This window comes from Vicugna pacos, chromosome 2 (genome assembly GCF_048564905.1).
Source record: "Vicugna pacos chromosome 2, VicPac4, whole genome shotgun sequence".
In the NCBI taxonomy this organism is placed as follows: domain Eukaryota; kingdom Metazoa; phylum Chordata; class Mammalia; order Artiodactyla; family Camelidae; genus Vicugna; species Vicugna pacos.
In genome coordinates this window covers 14,314,429-14,337,500 of record NC_132988.1, presented here as the reverse complement: position 1 = coordinate 14,337,500, position 23,072 = coordinate 14,314,429, and the positions used below count along the sequence as shown (strand labels likewise).

Genomic DNA, 23,072 nt, shown 5'->3' with positions numbered 1-23,072 from the left:
CAAACAGACAAACAAACATGGTTCTTGCCTTTATTCAGTCCTTTTGCCCTCAAATTCTTGGCCTGCATTCCTCCCTCTGATAACCAAAAATATGCCCAGAAATTAAATTCATTTTATTTACATATTCTTCATGATAAGCGTCATGTGATAGGTCTGCTCTGTATTAGAAAGTATCTGTACTGAAAACAGAAACATCCCAAGATCAGGTAGCTTTCAACTCAACTCAAGTTCAGCTCAAAGAAATTAAAAATCATTTTCTGTTTACTGGAAAATTTCTAAAACTAGACTTAGACATCTGCTAGACACATGAACTGACTAAAACACAAGCAGAAGCCAGCTACACCTATATATAATGTACAGGTAATTTGCTATTTTCTTTTTTTGTTGTTGTCTTCTAGAAAAAGTTATGCAGAAATGAGGAATTTAAAAATATCTTTCTAATGGAAAAATAAAGAATTTATTCATTAACATTACTTAAATGGGTCAAAACACAGTTCTAAGACTTATAGCATAAAATATTCCAAAAAGACTAAATTTTATGATTTCTCTAAGTATCTTAGTCCTAGAAGGCAATTAATTATTGGTTCTAGAAATTAGCATTAAAAAAACAGCATGTTCACTTTGATGGTCTTAAAAGGAGGTAGATGTAATGAATAAAATTTTAAGGAAGGCATTTTTATCATCATAGCCCTGCAATTTGCGACATAATTCAAGAAAACAACACATACTATTAAGTTTTCAAATGTATGTGCTAAAAACTTAAAATTGTAAAATAGGAAATAGTTTCTCAAAATAAAATATTGTGTTTGTAAATTCAGATATAAGTGCAGCTAGTAAAACAGTCCACATTAATTACTTCCCTTAACAGTTCACTTCAAAATGAATGAACGTATGAGCAACGATACTTTTAGAGGTAACTGAGGGAACTGAGAGATCCACAAAGGTCCCCAACTGTGTCCACACTGATTTTCTCCTTCCCCTTTACTTTAAGTTCATAGTAGATGATAAAATACAAAATTAAATTACTCTGTTCTTCATCTGGCCTTGATCATATCCAAAGCCATTTATCTAAACCTAGGCCGTCTACAGAAAACCAGTAGCCAAATCCTACAGGTAAACCTTTACCTCACTGCAGAATTTCCCCAGGCTCCATGCTTGTCTGTGAGAATGTTGATAATTTTCTGGATTAGCTGAGTTGCTGTCACATGGTCTCGATATTTAGCTGCTCTTATCAAATGGTCACACATCTTCTCATCTTCTCGTTTGTCTGCAGAATACTGGGCACACAGTGACTTGGATAGGAAAAAGAAACATCTATTAATACTATAAAAATGTGGGGGAAAAGAACTTCAAAATGCATTATAAAATAATCTCTAGTATGAACTGAACCAACCAAAAATTTAAAGTGACTTTTACATCCCTCATTAACTGAACCGACAGAGTTGCAATGATCTACTGTCTCAGGAAAAACAATCCCCTAAGAATTTATTTCTCTGAAGTCATTCATAAGATACACTCAGAAGTGGTTAATATTTAAGCAGAGACCTGAATAAAGAGAAGCTAGTCATGTGAAAATGCAGGGGTCAACATTACAAGCAGTATGAAGAGCAGCAACAAAGCACTTTAGGCAAAGGGAATAAAAGGAAGAATGATACGAAATGAGTTTGGAGAGGTAGGCGAGGCTGTACCAGTTAGTATTGTGCAGCGATGGGAAAGAGTTGAGATTTTATTCTAATGCAATGGGAAACCAGTGGAAGGTTAAGCAGGGGAATGATGTGATGGATTTATATATTAAAATGATCACTATAGTGCCATTTAAAGAACAGAAGGTAAGAAGACAAGAGAGTTAAGGATGGAGATCAGTTATAAGCTACCACAGAAGTCCCGAAAAGACACAGTGGTGACTTACAATAATAAACGAAGCTAGTTCTCAACACCTTTAAAAATGACAAAAAGCTTGGTCTTTTAAACCTTAGCTATGCAAAATGGACGAACAGCACTAGAATCACCTAGGAACTTGCTAAAAATGAAGAATTATAGGTCCCACCCCATAGCTACTAAATCAAAATCTGGATTTTAATAAGATCTCCAGGTGATTTATACATTAAAGTTTGAAAAGTACTGTCTTAGATATCATCAATTTTCAAGATTTTTTAAGATTCTTTAGCAATAATCCAATACAGTAAATCACTAGTTTCCAAGATGTTTATTTCTTTTCTTCTGGAATTCAAGATACTTAAGGTGTCGTGTTTATGATGCCATACTATCTATTAATTGCTCAAAATAAAAAAACAAAGATTACGTAAACTTGATCCTTAATTCTAGTCACAGGGTCTACTGGGCTCCTCCCCTTAACCTCCAAATGCAAGCTCACAATACGTTCACATGTGTACACAGCCTATGATGAGTACACAACCTATGACGAGTAACAAAAATTTGACGTTGGAACAAGTATCGCTAGTTTATGTATGTGACACACACTGTGATTGCGTGCCTTTCCTATTGCACACCAATTCAGACTTTTGCCATACACTATCCCAGCAATGGCTCAGCGACAAAAGAGGGCCTCACTGTCCTAAACCAATGAAGGTAACAGTCACACTCACAAAGACAAACTGTCTCAGAGAAGGGCACTTGGTCCAATTGTTGCATTAAGAAGAAAGGTCAGGAGTTTTGTTGGTTAGTTCCTTTCTTCCTCTTAGGGTGTAAAAGAGAAAGTACAGAATTCCAGAAGTATTGAGAGCTCTTAATGCACCAAGAGAGAAACAAGCCTAAGGATGAAGCCAAAACCCAAAGGGAGCAGAGCTATAGGAATTACAGAAATAGTTTATTCCAAATGGAATCATGAACTTCCGGATCAATCAAAGACCAGCCTACCATTAGAATTTCTGTGAAATCTTCTTTTTAAGACTTTTTATGAAAACCTATAAACTCCTATTCATTCATTGAAAGCCAGTATAAATTGGGTTTTCCGTTCGTAACACTATAAGCAACCCAACTGACATGGTGTTCATGTACATACATAAGGAATCAAGTATCTCTTAGTCTGTGCAAAACACTAGGCTGTGGGGATCAAAGGTTGAATTAGCTTGATAGCCTTTGCCCTGGAGAATCCCCATTCCTTCTCGACTGTGAGGAAGGAAGTGGGAATAAAAGTACGGTTTTTCCTTGTATGAGGAGGACACCTCCATGGACACCAAAATCTGCAGATGCTTAAATCTCTTTCATAAAATGGCCACAGTACAAAGAATACAGCAGGCCCTCCACATCAGCAGAAGCAGCCTGCAGATACACAGAGGGCTGACTGTACTTTAAAAAATCTCTAAATTACTTATAATATTTAATATGATGTAAATGCTACGTAAATAGTTACCAGGCACACAAGCAAATTCAAGTTTTGTTTTTTGAAACATTCCGGAATTCTTTTTTTCCCTAATATTTTCTATCTGCGGTTGGTTGAAACCACATATACAGAGCTTGCAGATACAGAGGGCTGACTGTTATGTCACTGACATTAAATAATTGAAGCTAAAAATAATTTTTAATAAAAAGGTATATAGAAAATAATAAGTGGTGTATATGAAAGTCTATGAAGGAAGACAGAAAATTGAACATTTTGAGAAGACAACTTATTCTTAGACGAATGTTTAAAAAATCTTAAAGCAAAGGCAAGGCAGAAACATGGGTCAGTTTCAGAAAGGAGGATGCAAGACCATTTGACCCAAGTACTAAATACAGGTAGAAGAAGTAACAGACTGAAGAAGTTCTGGAATGCAGAGTGAGGACTCAAAAAAAAGAAAAAAACTAGAAATAATAGTATATATATATGAATATGTATTATATATATATGAATAAATATAAGATTGGGAAGCAAAACAAAAACTAGAACAAAGCATCATCCTTGGTAGTTATCTTTTTTTTTTAGGCTTTTTTTTTTTGATTGTAGTAAGAACATGAGAGATCTACTCTTTTACCAGACTCTTTTTTTTCCCACAAGTTTTGCTTTTTTGTTTGTTTGTTTTATGAGGGGGAGGCAATTAGGTTTATTTATTTTTTTTTATATTTGGAGGAGGTACTGGGGATTGAACCCAGGACCTCGTGCATGCTAAGCACGCGCTCTACCACTTGAGCTATACCCTTCCTGCCCCCTGTAGTTATCTCTTATCAGTCTTGGACAACTAACTCGCTTTACTTCACTAGGTCTAACTGTCCTCATCTGTAAAATGAGAGGATTTGAGAAGTGCTAAGAATTATATAATTAGAAGACTCTAGGTAACCTCTAAGAGGTTAGTTTTTGTACACTGGTAAAGGCAAAGTATTTTTTTTACATAAACATTGATGTGGAGAAAATAAAGCATGCTAAACACTAGATTAATTTATAAGAAATGAAAGGCAAGTGCCATAAGTATATTAAAAATAAAAGACTGGGCCAAACAAACGACAGATAGTTCAGTTTGTCAAAAATTTGATTTGAGGAAATAAAAGAAAATGTAATTAAAAAATACTTGAAGGGAAGTAGTTTAAATGAAGATAACTACTAGGGAATTATTCCAATGTAACAAAAATGTCAACTGCTATGGATATTTTCAGAGATTGCTCCCGGAACCAGGCAGCACTCTAAAGGTTACTTCATTGCTAACCCAACCATACACTGACGCCAACAGGACAAAACAGTAGATAGCTGTAGAATTTTTACACCTTCAATATTCCCTACTGTATACATAGTCTGCCCTTGTCTAAGTTCACTTGTTAAGAGGAAATTAAAATTCTTGATGATAATTAGAAAATAACTGGCGTCTATACTCCCCTGAAATATCAGATACCTTCATATTAAATGTACTAAAAGTACTCAAAAAAGACTTAAATGGCCTATTACTTCTTTACTTAATAAAATATTAGAATAATTTAACTTTATCAAATCATATTTTGCAAACATTTAGTAAGCCACTAAAGTTTGCTTGAAAACGCATAATTCTAAAAAGAAGAGTCCAAGGTAAGTTAAATAGCAAAATGGTTTAAAGTGTTCTTTAATGGATCCTCCTTTACAATTTAAACAGCAACTTTTCATATCTGACATAAAATCTATAGATATAAATCACATTAAAGGGCTATTCTTTCCAGATTATCAATCTCTGTCTCATTGTGGAACATTAGAGTCACATCTAACCTTAAAATACAGTAAAAGGAAACCAAACAAGAATGTTTTGTAAAGATATAATGAGCATGTATCCACTCCTAAAAATATCTTTAAAATGGAATTTGAACACATTCTTATCAAAAAACAGTAACATATTCAATGTCTGACTTACCATTCAAATCAAGTACAGATAAGGAATATGCTTTAAGATCAAACACATGTTACTTAAGGAATATATATATATTTGTTTGTGTGTGCTTGCGTTTAAAGGTTGAGTGGAGGTACTCCAAGAGATGCTACCCAAAGGTACCATCTATCAATAAAATCAAGGGCCAGCCCTAGTATTAACTCAATTTTACATCAACTTTCATTCAATTTTATTTTACATTAACTTTACTGTTTTCCTGTTTTCATTCAATTTTACATTACATCAACTTTCTGTTTTCCTATTTTAAGTAACACATGAACTAAGTAATATAACATCACAACAATGAGCCGACAAAAATCTGAATCTTAAAAAGAAAAGAAATAACCATCTTAGGAACTAACAATTCAAATACATTTGATTATTGCTAAAGAAGTCTTAAGATTTATTACCACAGAATCATAGCATATAAGATAAATAAACCTAGTTCTTAAATTCACTTACTTGCAGGGCAAAAATAAACTAATATCTAAAGAGAGAAACAATTTAGACTGGCCATTTATAACTCAAATATCTATTCTGGCTTTTTAAATGTAAATAAAGAAATATAGACAACACCACATTTAGTCTTTCCTTCTAGATGCTATGTCTCTACACAAATTCATTACTAGAACTTTGCATGAAAGCTCAGAGAGGAGTAAAATTAAGCAGATTCCTCTATCATCCTCCTGTAATCACCGCGACCACCTTTGAAATGTTGGCATTTTCTCAAGGTCTTGTGAAATGTCTCTTGGCAATACCATACACACCCACATCATGTACTGTTATCAATTTAGAGCTGGCTTTCAAATTTTTCAGCTCTGACCCCACATTTCCATCTGTAGGATAATCTCCAATCATTCAATAAGTATCTGAAATTTAAAGTGGACAAAACTGAAACTAACATCTTTCTCCCAAACATGCTATTACACTGAAGAGAAAGCTACTCTATTTTTGTCATCTGTGACTTCTCAATTTCCCTCACTTCATATCTCACCAATGCATTTTAGCAAAACCTCTTAATCATTCTTATCACTGCCCTAATACAGATCTTTATCAGCTCAAAACTCAGCTCTTGAAATCATCTTCTAACTGCCCTTTTATGACCAGTCCCAGAATTATTTCTAAAAGAATTCACTTTGGTGTAACACAGACAGACTTATATACCCCACCCACAAAAAAGTACACAACTGTCTAAAATATTAAACAATTAGAACCAAACTCTACTAGCCAGATCTTGTGGCCTTTTATAATTCAGTAATGTGGTATATGATCTTTTAACATGCCTGTCTCTCCATCCTATGTGCCAGATACACTCAGATGATATACTAATCACCAAATAACCTCAAAACATTTTCAAAGGCCAGAAAATGTATTTTTCCCATAGCTTGCGATGTGAAACAAGTGTAAAGATGTCTATTGAGAAGGTAAAATGGGAATCTGAAACACAAACCACTAGAAAAGAGGAATTCATGCAGAGAAAAAGTTAAAGAAATCTAGAGTTCCTTTTGATTCTTGAAGACATAAAGTGAAAAAAAGTCTGAAAAGTTCCAAAGTAATTGGAAATTAAACAATACATCTCCAAATAACGTTATATATCAAAGATGAAGTCATAAGGAAAATCAGAAAATTTGTAGGAGTATTGGCTGTAACAGCATTTAAAGTAAAATTTATAGCTTTAAATTTTATTAGAAAATATTAAATGTTTAATAAAGAAATAATACAAATCTTAAATTCAGATGTCAGAAGGTAAGGAATACACAACAAATTTTGCATTAAAGGGATAGAATACTAAACATTAATATATTTTGCAGAAATAAACATGAAAATCCTCCCTTAGAGCGCTTATAACTCTCTGCCCTTTACTGTCATTGCATTTTTTCTTGTTTTATTAAGCCTAAACATGTATTTGCAACACTATCTAGCTATTCTACTCCTAGGTATTTCTCAAAATGAATGATAACATAAAATAAATTATATGAAAATGCCCACAGTGCTTTTAATCATAAAAGCCCAATACTGGAAAGGACTGAAAATCCACCTATAGATGAATGGATAAACAAAGTAATGTTGCTCCACAATAAAAAGAAACAGAAGAGTAACACACACAACAATGTGGATTAATATCAAAGATTTTATGCTGACCAAAAGAATACACATATTAGAATATCTACTGTGTAATTCCACTTATATGAAATTGTATATAATGTGCAAAACCATCTATAATAAAAGAAACCAGATGAGCAGCTGCCTAGGGTACATATGTGTATATGGAGAGGAACTGACCACAGTGAGTCACAAGGGAATTCCCTGAGATGACAGACATTTTCCGTATCTTGATTGTGACAGTTACACAGGTATATACACATGTGAAAACTCATCAAACTGTATACTTAAAATGAGTGTATTTTATTTCATATAAGTATACTTCATTCAATAAAGTATATTTAAGAAGTATTTTTAAAAGTTAATAGGAAAGGAATTAACAGGAAAGAAGGTAGTTAAAATATTCATATTTTAAAAATTAGCTCCTGTATCAACAGGTAAATACCCTCTACAAATCAGAAAAATAGACAACCAATGGACATATAACTAGTAACAAACTGGGAAAGAGACAGACAAGTACTTCACAAGAGTAAAAAAACAGATAAAATATAATCTCTTAAATTTTTTAAATAAAAAACTAAAAAATAAATTTAAAAAAATAAATACAAAACAGAAACAGACTCATAGACATAGAATACAAACTTGTGGTTGCCAAGGGGACGGGCAGGTGGGAAGGGACAGACTGGGATTTCAAAATGTAGAATAGATAAACAAGATTATACTGTATAGCACAGGGAAATATACACAAAATCTTATGGTAGCTCACAGCGAAAAAAAATGTGACAATGAATATGTATATGTTCATGTATAACTGAAAAATTATGCTGTACATTGGAATCTGACACAACATTGTAAAATGACTATAACTCAATAAAAAAATGTTAAAAAAAAACAGAAGAAAAGATGGACACTTTCAATGTAAATAAAATTCAAAACAAAACACAGTGAGACACCATTACACAACTACCAGAATTCTAAAATAAAAAACACTGATCAGTTGTTGGTAAGAATACTGAGTAATGGAAACAGCTACATACTGGTGTTGGGAGTGGTACACACTTTTGCAATGAGTGTGGCAACATCTATTAAAATTGAAAACATGAACACTTCACAGTCAAGTAAGCCCGCCCTACAGAAATTCATGACCATGTGCACCAAAAGACTACAAAATGTTCAAAGCAGCATTGTTCATAACAGTTAAAACTGGAAACAACATACTTGCCAATGAACAGTAGCAGAGATTAGGAGAAACTACTGTTCTACTAATGTAACAGAATATCATACAGCATTGAAAACAAAATAGGGAAATGTAACAAATCAAATGAATCTCACAAGCATAATGTTGTTGAACTAAAAATGCCAGGCAAAACCCATTCTGATGCCATTTATATTAAGTTCAAAAACTGGTAAAGAAATTATAATGATAAAAAACCATATTTAAGTATTGAAAGAAAAAACAGAAGAAAATAAGTCATTTCATAATATAAGAAGATTATTTAGCTTAATGGAGCAAAAGGGGTTGTGACTGGATAGATATATACAGAGGTCTTCTCACAAACACTTTCAGTATCAAGAAAAGGAGGTAAATTAATGTTAAATGCACATTTTCCCTAGAGTTAAGTTTCTGTATATTTTATGAGAAACAGATTATAAAGGAAATTTTCAATAAGTTTGCATAATATTGTGAAATAAAAGTAAATTCCAGTTTTCAAGGCTAAAACTTTTAAACTAGCATGTAAGCCTTTGTCCTAATTTAGTAACATTTAATGTTAATTAAGCACTTGAAATGCATTGGTTTTATGTTTCGTGTTTCAAACATTTTTAAAATTAAAAAGAAACTTATACTTGCTTTTAAAATCAAATCAAAAAGTAATCACTTAAATGAAATAAAAAGAAAGTTCTGCCTTCCACCTCCTCCCTGTTTCACTGTTCTCTACAGGGGCAGACACTGTCGATGGTAAACTATAGTTCCTATGTAAATGAAATCAAACTATACACCATTCCATGTCAGGACATATAGGTCTACCTTCATTCTTTCTCATGGCTACACAAAGAGTATTGCATTTTCAGTTAACTAAACATATCTTCCAGTAAACACTTTGTATACACCTTATATCACAATTTATCTCAAAATCACTTATACTATAAATTACTTGTCTCATTGTAAACCATTTAAAAGGGAAATCACCTAAGGGACAACAAATTAAGAAGCCTTTCAATACTTCAATTTTGGAGATCTTTGCTCTTGATCTCTTAACTCAGATTTGAAGTCTAATCATAAAAAAAAAAAAAGTTGTCCAGAGAAATCTTACAAAGACTCCTGAAAAAGACTTAGAAAAATGAAAGCTTAAAAATCTCAGCAGCAAAAGAAAGTCAACCAATGACAATGTGTGACAGCCACCTTTAATTCTGAAATGATTCCTCTGTCATCCAACGCCTCAAAGTATTGATTTCTCTCAGCATGAAAAAGCCTAAGCCAATGAAACAGATATAGCATCATCCCCCCGATAATAGCATTCAAGGTTAACACAGGCAGAACACTTATCAAACTATCGCTTCCATTTCTTATTGTTTTAATGGACTGAATACAGTGTGTTGGACTCTTATCTCTACAACTTAAAGTCTTCAAACAGTATTTTTAAATAATTTGAAGATTAATATAAGTTCTAATTTTTTACTTTAGATTTTTGATAATGAAAAAATTATTTTAAAAGCTTTTACACATTTGTAAAGGCAAGTAAATACTAAAAAGAGCTTTTATATATTTGTAAAGGCAAGAAAATACTAAAAACAGGGCTACAGTTTCCATTTGTATGTCAAATGCAAATAAAATGTTATTATTTCATTACTTCATTACTTATTAACAATAAAAATCACAAAATTCTTAAGTAAATACCAAAACACCTTCCAAAAACACAAGCTGATTTCTTCAACAATGCCTGCATACATCAGTTTGGTAAGTAAAGTAAAATATGGTTAGTATTTGTGATCAATAAAATTAATATAAAATTTAAATAGATGAGGTTAAACTCAAGTAATTATATTTTTAAAAATCATAATATGAGACAGAAATGTATCTTCATATAAGATTATATAATTATACACAAATGCATAGACACACAAAGAGAAGAATCAAGAAGTTTAAGCTTTACTTTTTGCTAATCTGCACAAGAGCTGGATACCTTAAGCAAATCCTATAATCTTTTAACTCAACATATCTATCTAACCATTAGGTTTACTGAAAGCATACAAAACTAGGGTCTCATACTTATACTAGGCTAATATGATTACATTCACACACCTAAACTACAAATAGGTAAGTCTTAGGCTTAAGTTTCAAATAAAGGTAGTCTAAGAACAAGCATGAAAACCAGAAAGACAAAAAGTCATTAATTCATTGTCATAAAAACCATAGTTAACATAGTTAAGAGCACAGACTCCTGAGCCAGACAACCTGAGTTTAAATCTTGGCTCTGACACATTCATGCTCAGGCAAGGTATTTAACCTCCCTATGCCACAGTTTCCCCATATAAAAAGGATATAATGTGATGTGCTTTTCCTAAGAATTCATTAATAACAGACATGAAATAATCCGAATGTTGACAGGCATATATGGTAACACCAAACACTCATTGTAGACTTAGTCATGAAGTTAACAAACTACACAGCAAACAATCCCTCTCTTCCACCATCTCAACATAGTTGAGAGATGGGGGGAAATATATATATAATTACAATTTGAGATAATTGCTAAAAACGGTATGTATGGTGTGTCTGGAAAGAGCAAGAAAGAACTATTCCAAACCAGAGATGGTTTCACAAGGGAATTAAAGGCTAAGTAACTGTTCACCAAGAAGAACGGGTTCAGTTAACATAGAAAAAAGAAAAAATATCTGGCAACATAAAGGAAAGATAAGAATAAAAGAATAAGACATGTAATGACCACAGCTCTTTTTAAATATACCAATACATGCTTGTTTATATTTTCCTTGGGTGCCTAATGTGTTTTTATCTATTTCCTTCATTTAAAAAAATTGGTCCTCAAAGGTTTATATAAATCATTTAACATATATAAACAGGTGATTTGATCAACTGTTAAGATAACTAGGATATATCATAAACTTGAACCTTAAATACAGGCTTGATCTATCCACAAGGAGTATATTCAGACCTTTTCTTGGAAGAGATTTTTCAATGGCAGTAACAGATCCAGTTCTCTATCAAGAATATATTGTATATAATCAGAATATACTAAGAGGATAGTGAAGAAAAAACATTTTTCAATTTGGATTTAATTTATTTAATTTAGCACTGCTCATTGGTATGAGTTCACTTTAACCTATGCTACAGTTCCTTTGCCTTTTTGTAGCTTCCCACCTTTAATGGAGTGCCCAGTAATACAGCTCTGTTTTTCAAAGCTAGAGAAGCATCACAATTTTCAAAGAGAGGCAGACATATCAGCCCAACAATGATACCTTCTTTAGGTTCACATATAAATCTAAAAAGTATGATTTTTTTTGAAATACGTGCATGAAAATGTTCCATTCAAAAGTTACCCACAGAAGACTGACAGCTGAAAATGCTGTGAGCCTAGCTTTTAATCTGGCCATTATCAAGAAGCTAAAATAGAAAGTGAGACCAGTTAAAACACATCCTAGAAGAATCACTAAAAATAGTGCATTCCAGAATGAATACAGCACACTCTGGAAATACACTGAGAAATATGCTTGCAGAGTCCAGGTGGGGAAGATATACCTGAACACATATGGTAAACTGGAGTGGGACTTGCCCTTAAGGAATCTGATGGTCCCACTGTCAATCAACCAGAGGGAGGAGAAAAAAAAAAAAAAAGATGAACCTTGGACCTAGAAAGAACCAACATTCTTTTCATTCTAAGACTGGAGGCAGGTGGGCCTGGACTGTAAGAAGAAGGAATGTGGTCACAGAAGCTCACCATGTGGGGGAAGCTGAACAAGCCCCTGCAACCTGGTAAAGGGAGTGAGACAGAGATCAAGGAAAGTCAAGAGGAAATCTACGCAGGCGCATGACCTATGAATTAGGAGATGCAATATTCAGTAATGGGCTTTACTTTCCTTTTCTGCATTGTGATGCCCTTCTGTTGTTAGGCTTACGAATGAGAAAAGGAAAAGTATATGACCATGCTTTAAACAACAAGATAAAGGAAAAAACAGCAGCTTCCTGGAAAAGCCACATGTATGAGAGGAAGAGGCAGCCTGCAGGGCTGACATGGCAGCAGTCTGGATCAGGGCCCTACGGCAGAGGTAAGCATCCCAAGAGAACTGTGGGACGTATAAGTGTTCCTTGGATGATGTTAAAGATTACTTAGAATAAAAAAAATTCTCTCTTTTTAACTTTAAAAGTAACAATAATAGCTGTATCATTAAACATTTACTACAGACTCACGGTAACAGGCACTTTGCATTTATCAAATACCATTTACTCTTCACAAAATTACTGTAGGTAGGCACCATTATCATCTTGATTTTAACATGAGGCAATAGTGTCTCAGCTCACATAGCTAGGAAATGACAGAGCCAAGATTAATGCACTAGGTTATCTGACTGGAAAGTCAGAGCTATGCAAAACTGCACTGTAGTAATCATGTGGTCTCATTGGCTGGGTGCTCAAACTAAAGTGATCTGAGCATTTAAAAGGACTTACAGTACCCCTTTACTTAACTAAGATAGTATTTCATAAGTTTCATGATTGTTTATCAACATCATTTTTATCTAAGGTAAAGAAAATAACAATGACAGAAAAGCTACAATTAAAAAATATACATGTTGTCAAGCTTACCATTTCCCTGTTTCTGCTCTATAGATGAAATAAATATAAAAGAGGATAAGAAAGATGTCCAAAACCATAATGCAAGTAAATAAATACCAAAGCTCAGATGAAATTGCCATTCTACTGCTTTGCTATTAAGCTATGATGACTCAAGATCTATTAATCAGCTATTTCTTCAGGAAATGACAAAACTGATTATGTAAAGTGTATATCAAGAAAGAAATGTGGCCAGACAATGGGATGCATTAACCACCAATGTAGGACCATCATGGGAAACAGAATGGTATCATGCTTAGCTTCAAAAAATTATCATTAACTCTAACCCACCTCTCTCACACCCTTTTTAAGGTGAGATGTTCAAATATGAGTAAAGAGTATAAGGGGAAAAAACAAGAAAGGATAAAATAAAAAGAAGAGAAAGAATGAATTAGAAAAGACAAACAGGAAAGCATAAATGGGAGGTTCAGTTTAAAACACTTTGCACTCTCATAATTACAAGTTTTCTTTAAAGTCTGTAAGAAAAAATACAGTATCATTATATTTCATTTGCCCTGTATTTCAACCACAAACTGAAAGACAAAATGGAGAATTCGATCAGTAACGGGAATAGAAAATAAAGAAATGGACCAGGATGAAAAAAGTTTTGTGTGTCATTCAACTAATTTTTAAATAGCTCAGACTCATTTTTCACTCTACCAATTTTATGTGCATGTAAGAAGAAATAAATAAAGTCAGCAGAGAAGAGAAAAATAAATAGGAAAAAAAATATGCTTATGGTTTGGCGTCAAATATCTTCTACAAAAGTGAATGAAAGGAAACAAAAATTACTACATAGCTGATACTCTAATAATAAAACTAGTACAAGAAACATCAAGTGTTGGGGAAGATGCAGAGGAAAGGAAACCCTCATGCGCTGTTGGTTAGAATATAAATTGGTGCAGCCACTATGGAAAACACATGGAGGTTCCTCAAAAAATTCAAAATAAAATTACCATATAATCCAGCAACCCACTTCTTTATATTCAAAGGAAATAAATCACTTTCTCCAAGAGATATCTGCACTTCTATATTCATTACAGCATTATTAAAAATAGCAAAAACATGGAAACATCTTAAGTATTCAGTGACAGATAAATGGATAAACACAATGTGGTATACACATATAATGGAGTATTATTCAGCCTTAAAAGGGGTTGGGGGGCGGGGAGAGATTGCCAGCTGTGATGCATGGATGACTCTAGAGGACAGTAATGCCAAGTGAGATAAGCCATACACGGAAAGACAAATATTACATGATTTCACTTATATGTGGAACTCAAAAACAAAAAAGTTTAACCAATGGTAAGAGAGTAGAATGGTAGCAGCTAGAGGCTGAGGTGGGAGAAAGGGAAGATATTAATCAAAGGGTACAGAATTTAAATTCTGAGATTAGCAAATTCTGGATATCTAATGTACAGCATGGTAACAATAGTTAATAAGATTATTATGTACATGAAATTTGCTGAGAGAAGATATCAAGTATTCATCCACAAAGATAAAAAATGGTGTGAGGTGATGGATAAGTTAATTTGCTCAATTGTGGTAATCACCTCACAACGTACACATATATCAAAACATCATGTTATGCACCTTGAATATACAATATTCATTTGTCAGTCATACTTCAATAAAGTGGGGAAGAAAGAAAAACAGCGGCAACCTAATAAGCAACACAAGGGAACGTAATGACTGCTACTTTTCTTTACACTTAGCTAGAATGTGATCAGAACACTTTCCTACTCTAAAAGAAATGTAGGATCTCACAGTAAAAGACTAAATCCCCCAATTTTTCTTAGTCAGGTATGTAAACCTTCATTAATCCTATATTCTATCCCGTATTAGTTAACACCTTCATTCATTTAGCAATATTTTATTGATAACTTCCTTGTCCCAAGCCTATATTAGGTATTGAAATTATAATAACAATAAGATCCCATTATAAAGGAGTCAATATCTAAGGTTTGTTAACCTCAGTAGACACAAAAAAAAAAAATTTGAAACATTTTTAAATGGCTACAAATGACTCTCACAAGGTCTCCAAGAAGAATAACATAATCCAGAATTTAAAAACGTAATATCCATAACAAAGAGAAATACCAGTGGAATGTTAGCCTCTATTTCCCCTACATGACTGCTATAGGAGAAGTGATATCTGCAAACCACACAGACCCTTACAAAAGACACTTTCAAGTCAGAATTTGTAAATCTTCAAAACTTACATGTACATTTCATAGTTATGTTTGCATAAATTTTTCAAGGTCAGATTCTCAACAGTCCACAGCCAAATAAAAATGTAAGAACTACTGACTCAAAATATATAACATTTTACATAATGTAATTGCACTTTTAGCTAAATAGGTTAAATATATATTATGTGTAAAATGTATATTCATACAATTATACACAAAGTGTATATTTGTAATAAAAAGTCTGAAAAGCTATGTGCCAAACCATTATCTTGAGAGATATGAAACATGTCCTCTTTTTACTTTGTACCATTCTTTATTGCTATATTTTTTCTTCCTTTTTCCTACAGTATTCTTCAAATTAATTTTTTTTAATTTAAAAAAAGCCACTGATTCAAAAAAATTTTTTTCTTAACACAGGGTTTCCCAGGATAACCTTCTAATCCCAGGATATATCTGAATTCTATGTTTAAAAGACACTTATTTTTGTTTTTATTTCCATAATAATCTAAACAAATCAATAAAAATAGATTTGAGATTATCTGAATGGTAGAGATGTAGAAGCATTTCAAATGTTCATAGTTCATACAACTATAATCAAATTAATCACAAATTAAGTTCAAGTGTCAGCATAAAAATCAATGTATTTATACTATTTATGATTGCTTAAAGTGAAAGAGTATAACTTGCAATGAGTTGATAACCATTAGGCTGGATTATCATTACGTTAAAATGCCATCAGTCAATCCATGAATGTCTACAATATAAAAAAAAAGCACACTATCGACTCTACTGCTCCACTTAAACATGACAAAATTGGATTGATTTTTCATCAAAAACAAAAAACAAAACACAACTAAATGAGTATTCACTTACATGTGGAATCGAAAAACAAAAAATGTTGAACTCATGCAAGAATGGTAAAATAACAAATATAACATTAGTGAACAGAAATGGCAGTCCACAATAAAATAATTATTATTACTCAATAATAATAATTGAATAAGCCAATTCAATTAGATAAGAAAAAGCAATTTGAAGAATAAAAGTTGGAAATAAGAAGGAAAAACTATCAATATCCAAGCACAAAATAATTATACACCTGAAAAGCCTAAGAGAATCAAACAAAAACAGTTTTTTGAATCAGACAAGCTGAATCTTACATTATTAGTAAACAATTTAAAAAATACTGTAAGTCAATGAGGGAAGGAAGAGCATAGCCCTATTGCTATTAAAACACATTATAAAGCCTCAATAATTTTTAAAAAATTGACACCAATACATCAAATCACAGAGACTTACAGGGAAATATAGTAATATTAAAAAATAGACCTCAAAACATAGAAGCATTTAGTACAGGATAACAAGGGCATCTCAGAGCAGAGGAGGAAATTTGGACCATGCGGTAGTTGGTATAGGGAAAACTAGATCGTCATATAAAATAAAGTTAGATTCATATGACAGTTTATCCTAAGATAAAGTACAAATAAGTGAAGTAAGAAATACTAGGAGAAACTCCTTTATAATTTATGCATTTGGAAGACCTTTCTAACTACCAACTCAAGAACTAGAAGTCATAAAAGAAAACATTCATAAATTAAACAAAAAAACATTTTGTAAAAAATTTCTCCAGGATACCAATAATTTGACCACCTGTAAGTCAACAAACTGGCATAAATATTTATAACATATCTCAGAGAGTTAATTCCTTAATATACAGAGATCTTCTACAATCAGTAAGAAAAACATCCAGAAGAACAGGTAAAGGATATTTTCTCAAAAAGGGAAATAAAAAAGGCCCAAGGATAATTAACCTCACTCATAAAAAAGAGAAATACAAGTTAAAACTACACTGAGAAATACAAATGAAAACTACATACTACCACACATTATCTATGAGAATAACACAAGTCTAAAAGTTTGACAACACACTCTATGAGGAAACACTCATACACTGCTGATGGGCATGTAAGGGATCTCCAAAAAATAAAATGAAGTTTAAAAAACAAAATATAGGACATTACAGACGTGTTAGCATTTGTATAAAGAATGGAGGATAAGAATACATATTCCTATTTATATATGTGTACATAAACAAACCTTGACAGGATTCACAAGAAACTAACCATGGCTTCCTATAAAAGTGGAGGTGGGAGGCATCCTAGAAGAGATTAGAGATTTTTCACTCCATGAGTCCTCAGAATATTTAAATTTTTAATTATCAGGAGAAGACATTGAATATTTTTAAATTTTAAATGTAAAAAATATTTAATGTCTTTTATATAGAAGTTTTACATGATGCTGACATAATATAAAATTATTAAAGAATATAAAAGTAAAAAGTATCAATGAGGGGGGAGAGTACAGCTCAGTGGTACAGTGCATGCTTAGCATGCACAAGGTCCTAGGTTCAATCCCCAGTACCTCCATTAAATAAATGAATGAATGAACAAACCAAATTACTCCTTCCTCATAAAAAACAAACAAAAAAATTTTTTAAAACCAAAAACAATAACAAAAGAAGTATCAATGAAGTACTCTTGTGAAGACCTATATTTTTGGTGAAGAACTAAGAAATGGAGATAGAAATAAACTAGAAGGAGAACCATGAGAAGTAAAAACTAGCAAGAAAAGCACCTGGCAACAAAGTCAAGCAAACAAAGAATTTCAAAAGGAAGGGTTGATCATCAATGTCAAAGATGCACAGATCAAAGAACATGAGGAATAAAAAAGAGCCTAAGGATTGTGTAATTAGACCATTAATAATAATATTCAAGAGAACATTTTTAATATTTTGTTCTAGGATTGGAGATGAAAAGGAAAGGAGAGTAGCCAGGCTGCAAGACACAGTCACACAGTAGCACACCAAACAGTCAAAGGGAGTGAGAAAGTGAAGGCACCATTCTAGCAGAAAGTCTGGGAGAATGACAAAGCAAAGTGAAAATGGAAGCTTGAGAACTCTAACAGCATTTACACAAGGTTGCCAAGCCTCAGTATATGATAATTAGACAGATATCAATTATATCAACACTGAGAAGCCACAACATACTTCCAGAAAGGCCATTTGAGAGGAAGGGAAAATAAATCCCAACATATTAAATAATAAACTCATACAAAATAATATGTACTTTGTTAAAGAAAACCACAGAGGGTGGTCAATGATTACAAAGATCAATGACATCAAGTAAAACTAAGAGCTCTCAATCAAAGCTCCTCTTAATAGTAAGCTACCTATTTCATACTTAATGAAGGGCTGGAACTGAACATTCATGGTGTTCTGGAAACAGGTATCAAGGAAGATCTCACACGTAACATAGGTGCATCATATAAGGATCTTTTTCACATTAAGAATCCTATTAGAAAGAAAACACTAAAAGGTAATTGAATTTCCCTCAGTTATCTTCATCTCTGTCAGCTCCTGCTACAATAACTTACTCTCCAGAGCAGAGATAACTCAATTCTGTCCAGCAAGCATATGTTATGAATCTCCAAAGCAAACTTGTCTAAATCATTCTGGCCTTCTATCAAGGTTGGCTGCGGATATGAACTCTGACAGAAAGCAAACAAATTTATTTTTATCTTTTCAATAATTCACTTCTTCATGCTTTGATGGGAGAAATCATGAGACAAATATATGGTCTGCAGTTATGTTATAAAGTCAGCTGAAATGGTTTCCATGACTTAAATAAAAAAGACTTAATCATTCTTAAACATACAAAAAAAATAGTACTGATATACAGAATTGGTAAATTACCTTAAATTTCAACTTGTATTTATAGTTATCTCTAATATTTGAAGTTCAAGTAAAAAATACTATTAATCAGATGCTACTTATAGCTCACAAGTAACATTTCAACAATTTCATCCTTAAATAGCTTTTAGAAAAGCATATTTTAGAAAAAAAATACTAAAAAACTCATTTTCAAAACAAAAAAGCATCAACAAAGTAACTTATTTAAGTTCTTACAAGGAAATGCATTTCCTATCTATATTCTAAACCAGTATTTTATAACAGAAATGAAAAAAAAAACTCTAAAAATGAAGGGCAATAGTGTCAGAAATCCTGTAAGTTTGGTTTCTTAATTTAAGTTGGAATCTACATAACACAAGATTATTCAGAATATACACTAATGCAAAATCAAATAGTGAATAAACTATTTTACCATATTATAAATTTATACAAAATTACCTTATATAAAATAAAAATATATAGTATTTACACATAATATTAATATAAAAACATAAAATATAAAAATTCACTTTCCACAATTAACACCTTTGATTAAGGTTTCCCTACATCCATTTTATAGAAGGAACACTAAGATTCAGAGAGCTTCAGTGAATTCTCCCCAATACCTTCCAACTAACAAGTTGTAGAGCACAGAATCATGATTTCTAACCCCATGTTTCTATCATAACACTGTTAAAACAGTTTCAAATTTACGTTACCTTTAAACACCAGAGAGAAGCTCAAAGAATATGGCCAACAATGCTCCTTGTAATTTTTTAATATAAACGGTGCTAACCTGTATTTTTTAGTTCAACCTCCCTATTCCTTAATTTCAAGGACAATGAGATCTTTTTGGATTGAGGAACTCAAAGCTGTAATTTGAAAGACACCAATCATGGTAATTGGAGACACTATTACAACCTATCACTCTTGTTGGTAATAGGTAGAAAACAGTTATGCCATGGCCTTTCTCACCAAATTGAATCCTTGGTTTCTTTAGAGAAGCACCATTCTCAATTTTAAGTAGAAAAAAAAAGAAAAAGAAACCAAATGGGTAGGCTTTAATCAGCATTCATTTATTGACCAATTATTCACTGAGAATCTACTATGTGTAAGGCGAAATGCCAGGCACTAGGGATATGTGATGGACAGAGTTCCTGACTTCACGCAGTACACAGAAGAGCAGGAAACAAAATAACATACAAGTACATATAATTACAAACCAGTAGTAAGTGGTAAGAGAGGTTATAGCAGGAAGGTGTGATTTAAGATTTACATTGGATGGGGACTGCTGGGGCTAGAGGATGATAGCAAAGCAGGCTTTTGTGTAAAAGTGACACCTACAGGTGAATCTGCAAGAGGAGTGAAGTCAGGGTAAATGAAAGAGTATTTTAACTGAAGAATAAGGTAAAAAAGAGCACAGTACTTGATGTGAGGTGGGAATGCTAAGTAGGGGCCACATTATATATAATGGGTCTTGTGGATCATAGTAACGATAGTAGGTTTACTCTTCAGTACAACAAGAAAATACTGGATGGTTTTCTACATGATCAGCATAAACATTTTGAAACTAGTGTTTCAGGATGACTACGCTGGCTATTTTGTGGAAAATGAAGGGAACATCAGTGCGAGATAAAAAAAAAAAGACTTATCAACCAACTATTTACTAACAACTGTTGCCTCAAGACTGTTGCCTTCCTTTCCCTAAATCCTGAACTATTATATGACAAAGTTTACACACCTCCAATCAGATCCCCGCATGGAAAAACCTACTAAAAACCAAGTGAGCTAATACCTCAGAACTATAAATATCTACCTCAAGCTCCTCCTCCTGAGATACTTGTGAGATTCTGTCAAGACAGCAGTCTCACTGACTGTGGTACATAATAAACTTAGCTTTGCTACATCTGATGGGTTCAGAACAGTAGCAGGCAGCAGTAGTATTGCAGCCATAAATGATAACGGATTAGTAAAACCACAAAAATTATGCAGTTTAAAACACAAAGAAAATTATTCAAAGACAAATGGAGTATTCGTAAGAATGAATATTGAATTAAAAAGCCAACAAAAGCAGATGTGCAGTATTTCACACAAAAACCACAGTAACAGACTTATTATAAAGTAGCACATCATGTTACCAAAACATAATTAGATATTTTTTTATTTGTATATATCATTGACACTTGAACAACATGAGAATTAGGGGCACCAACTCTGTGCAGCCAAAAATCCATTAATCCAAAATCCAAAAATACAGTTGTCCCTCATTACCCGCAGGGAACTGGTTCCAGGACCTGTCCTGAATACCAAAATCTGCAGATACACAGGTCCCATAGATAGTCAACCCTTCTTGTCCGTGGTTCTGCATGCATAGATTCAACCAAACTCAGATTGGTTTATTTATTGAAAAAAATAATATATAAATAAATGTAAATGCTGTATTTATTGAAAAAAAATCCCCATGTAAGTGGACCCACAGTTAAAACCTGTGTTGTTCAAAGGTCAACTGTATGTATGTGAATACACACATAATTGCCAAGACATTAGTGAAATGCTACATTAATGACATTTCTAGGAAATACTGGCAAATTGTAGCTAAGAAGGTAGCTCAGGTACCACTTTCCAATGAGACCAGAGCTTAATATATTCAAAAACTAGCTAATGAAGATCTACTATTAGAACAAAACAACCAGCTAAGTGTTTTTCAACACAACTTGAACATTGCATACATTTTGCTAACATGAAAAATTTTTTTAGAATAAGTGCAATTTGAACATGATAATAACAAGGGAAAAAATTTTTTCTGCTTCACTAATGACAAACATAACAAGCTCTGAACACTATAAAACTATGAATAATTACATTATCATCAAATATTTATCTTTTGTTTAGGAAATATTCTGATAGCCCAGGTACAACATTTGAGAAAATATTCTGGGGTAATCAAATATTTAAGAGGTTGGGCCAGCTTCCTTCATCTAGACAGTCTTGCTACTATAAAAAAAGGTCACATAAACTACAGTGTAGTTAGTGATGAAATAAAAAATGAGAATTACATTAAGTTTAACATTAATTTCAAGAATTTCTTCATTATTATGTGGTAACATAGAAGGTGACATTAAATAACTGTTACTGATTGTATGCATACATATGACAGTTCAAAGTATGTCCCTTGCAAGAATGTCTGAACCACAACTTTTAAAGATGTCAATTCAATAGTCATATGTGTCTGTTATCTTCAGTATTTTAATTACCTTAACATAACATATTGCATGTTATTCAATGTTAGATAAGACTGAAAAGTTATTGAGAGTACAAAACTAACAAAATGGCTTTCCTGATGCTAAAGCTGTTTGCTGATTCATTCTCACTTAAAATTCTCACTTGTTTTTCCCTTTCTCTGACAAACCCCCACCTCTGCTTCACTTGCTCAACTGCTTTTGAGCTAAATAGTCCCCATCTTTCCTACTATACTCTCCATTCCCTAAACATTCTTTACCATAATAGCTTGTCCTTTAACCCAGAAGCTGTATTCCAGGAAGATGGTCATGGGCTGATAGCCTCAGTAGAATGAACAGACCCTCTGGAGCGTCTCTGTGGTGCCAGGTGGGTTCAAGATCAAGGAGACTACAGCACCCTGGAAAACACCCTGACTGTCATCGCCTTTCTGTTTCATCTGATTTTTCTGTAAAACCTCAGGACCCCGACCCCAAGAAGGACTCACGGTCTCTGGGGCACCAGCCTGCTGTGATGCCCCTTTCCCTGGCAAAGCAATAAAGCTGTTCTCTTCTAATTCCCAAAACTCTGCCTCTGAGTCTCAATTCAGCTATCAAGGTACAGAGGCCGGTTTTTTCCAGCAACATTATAAGCTTAGCAAAGTA

General features: G+C 32.9%; 1 protein-coding gene across 4 annotated transcripts in view; it reads right to left on the bottom strand.

The window, feature by feature from the left end:
• LRBA (LPS responsive beige-like anchor protein) overlaps positions 1-23,072 on the bottom strand; it is a 623,871-nt gene that overhangs the window by 344,468 nt on the left and 256,331 nt on the right. For all 4 annotated transcript variants that reach the window (XM_072975847.1, XM_072975846.1, XM_072975849.1 and 1 more), the window contains one exon: positions 1,126-1,292. In XM_072975847.1, the coding sequence (XP_072831948.1) occupies positions 1,126-1,292 (167 nt within the window). The remainder of the gene's footprint in view (positions 1-1,125; positions 1,293-23,072) is intronic.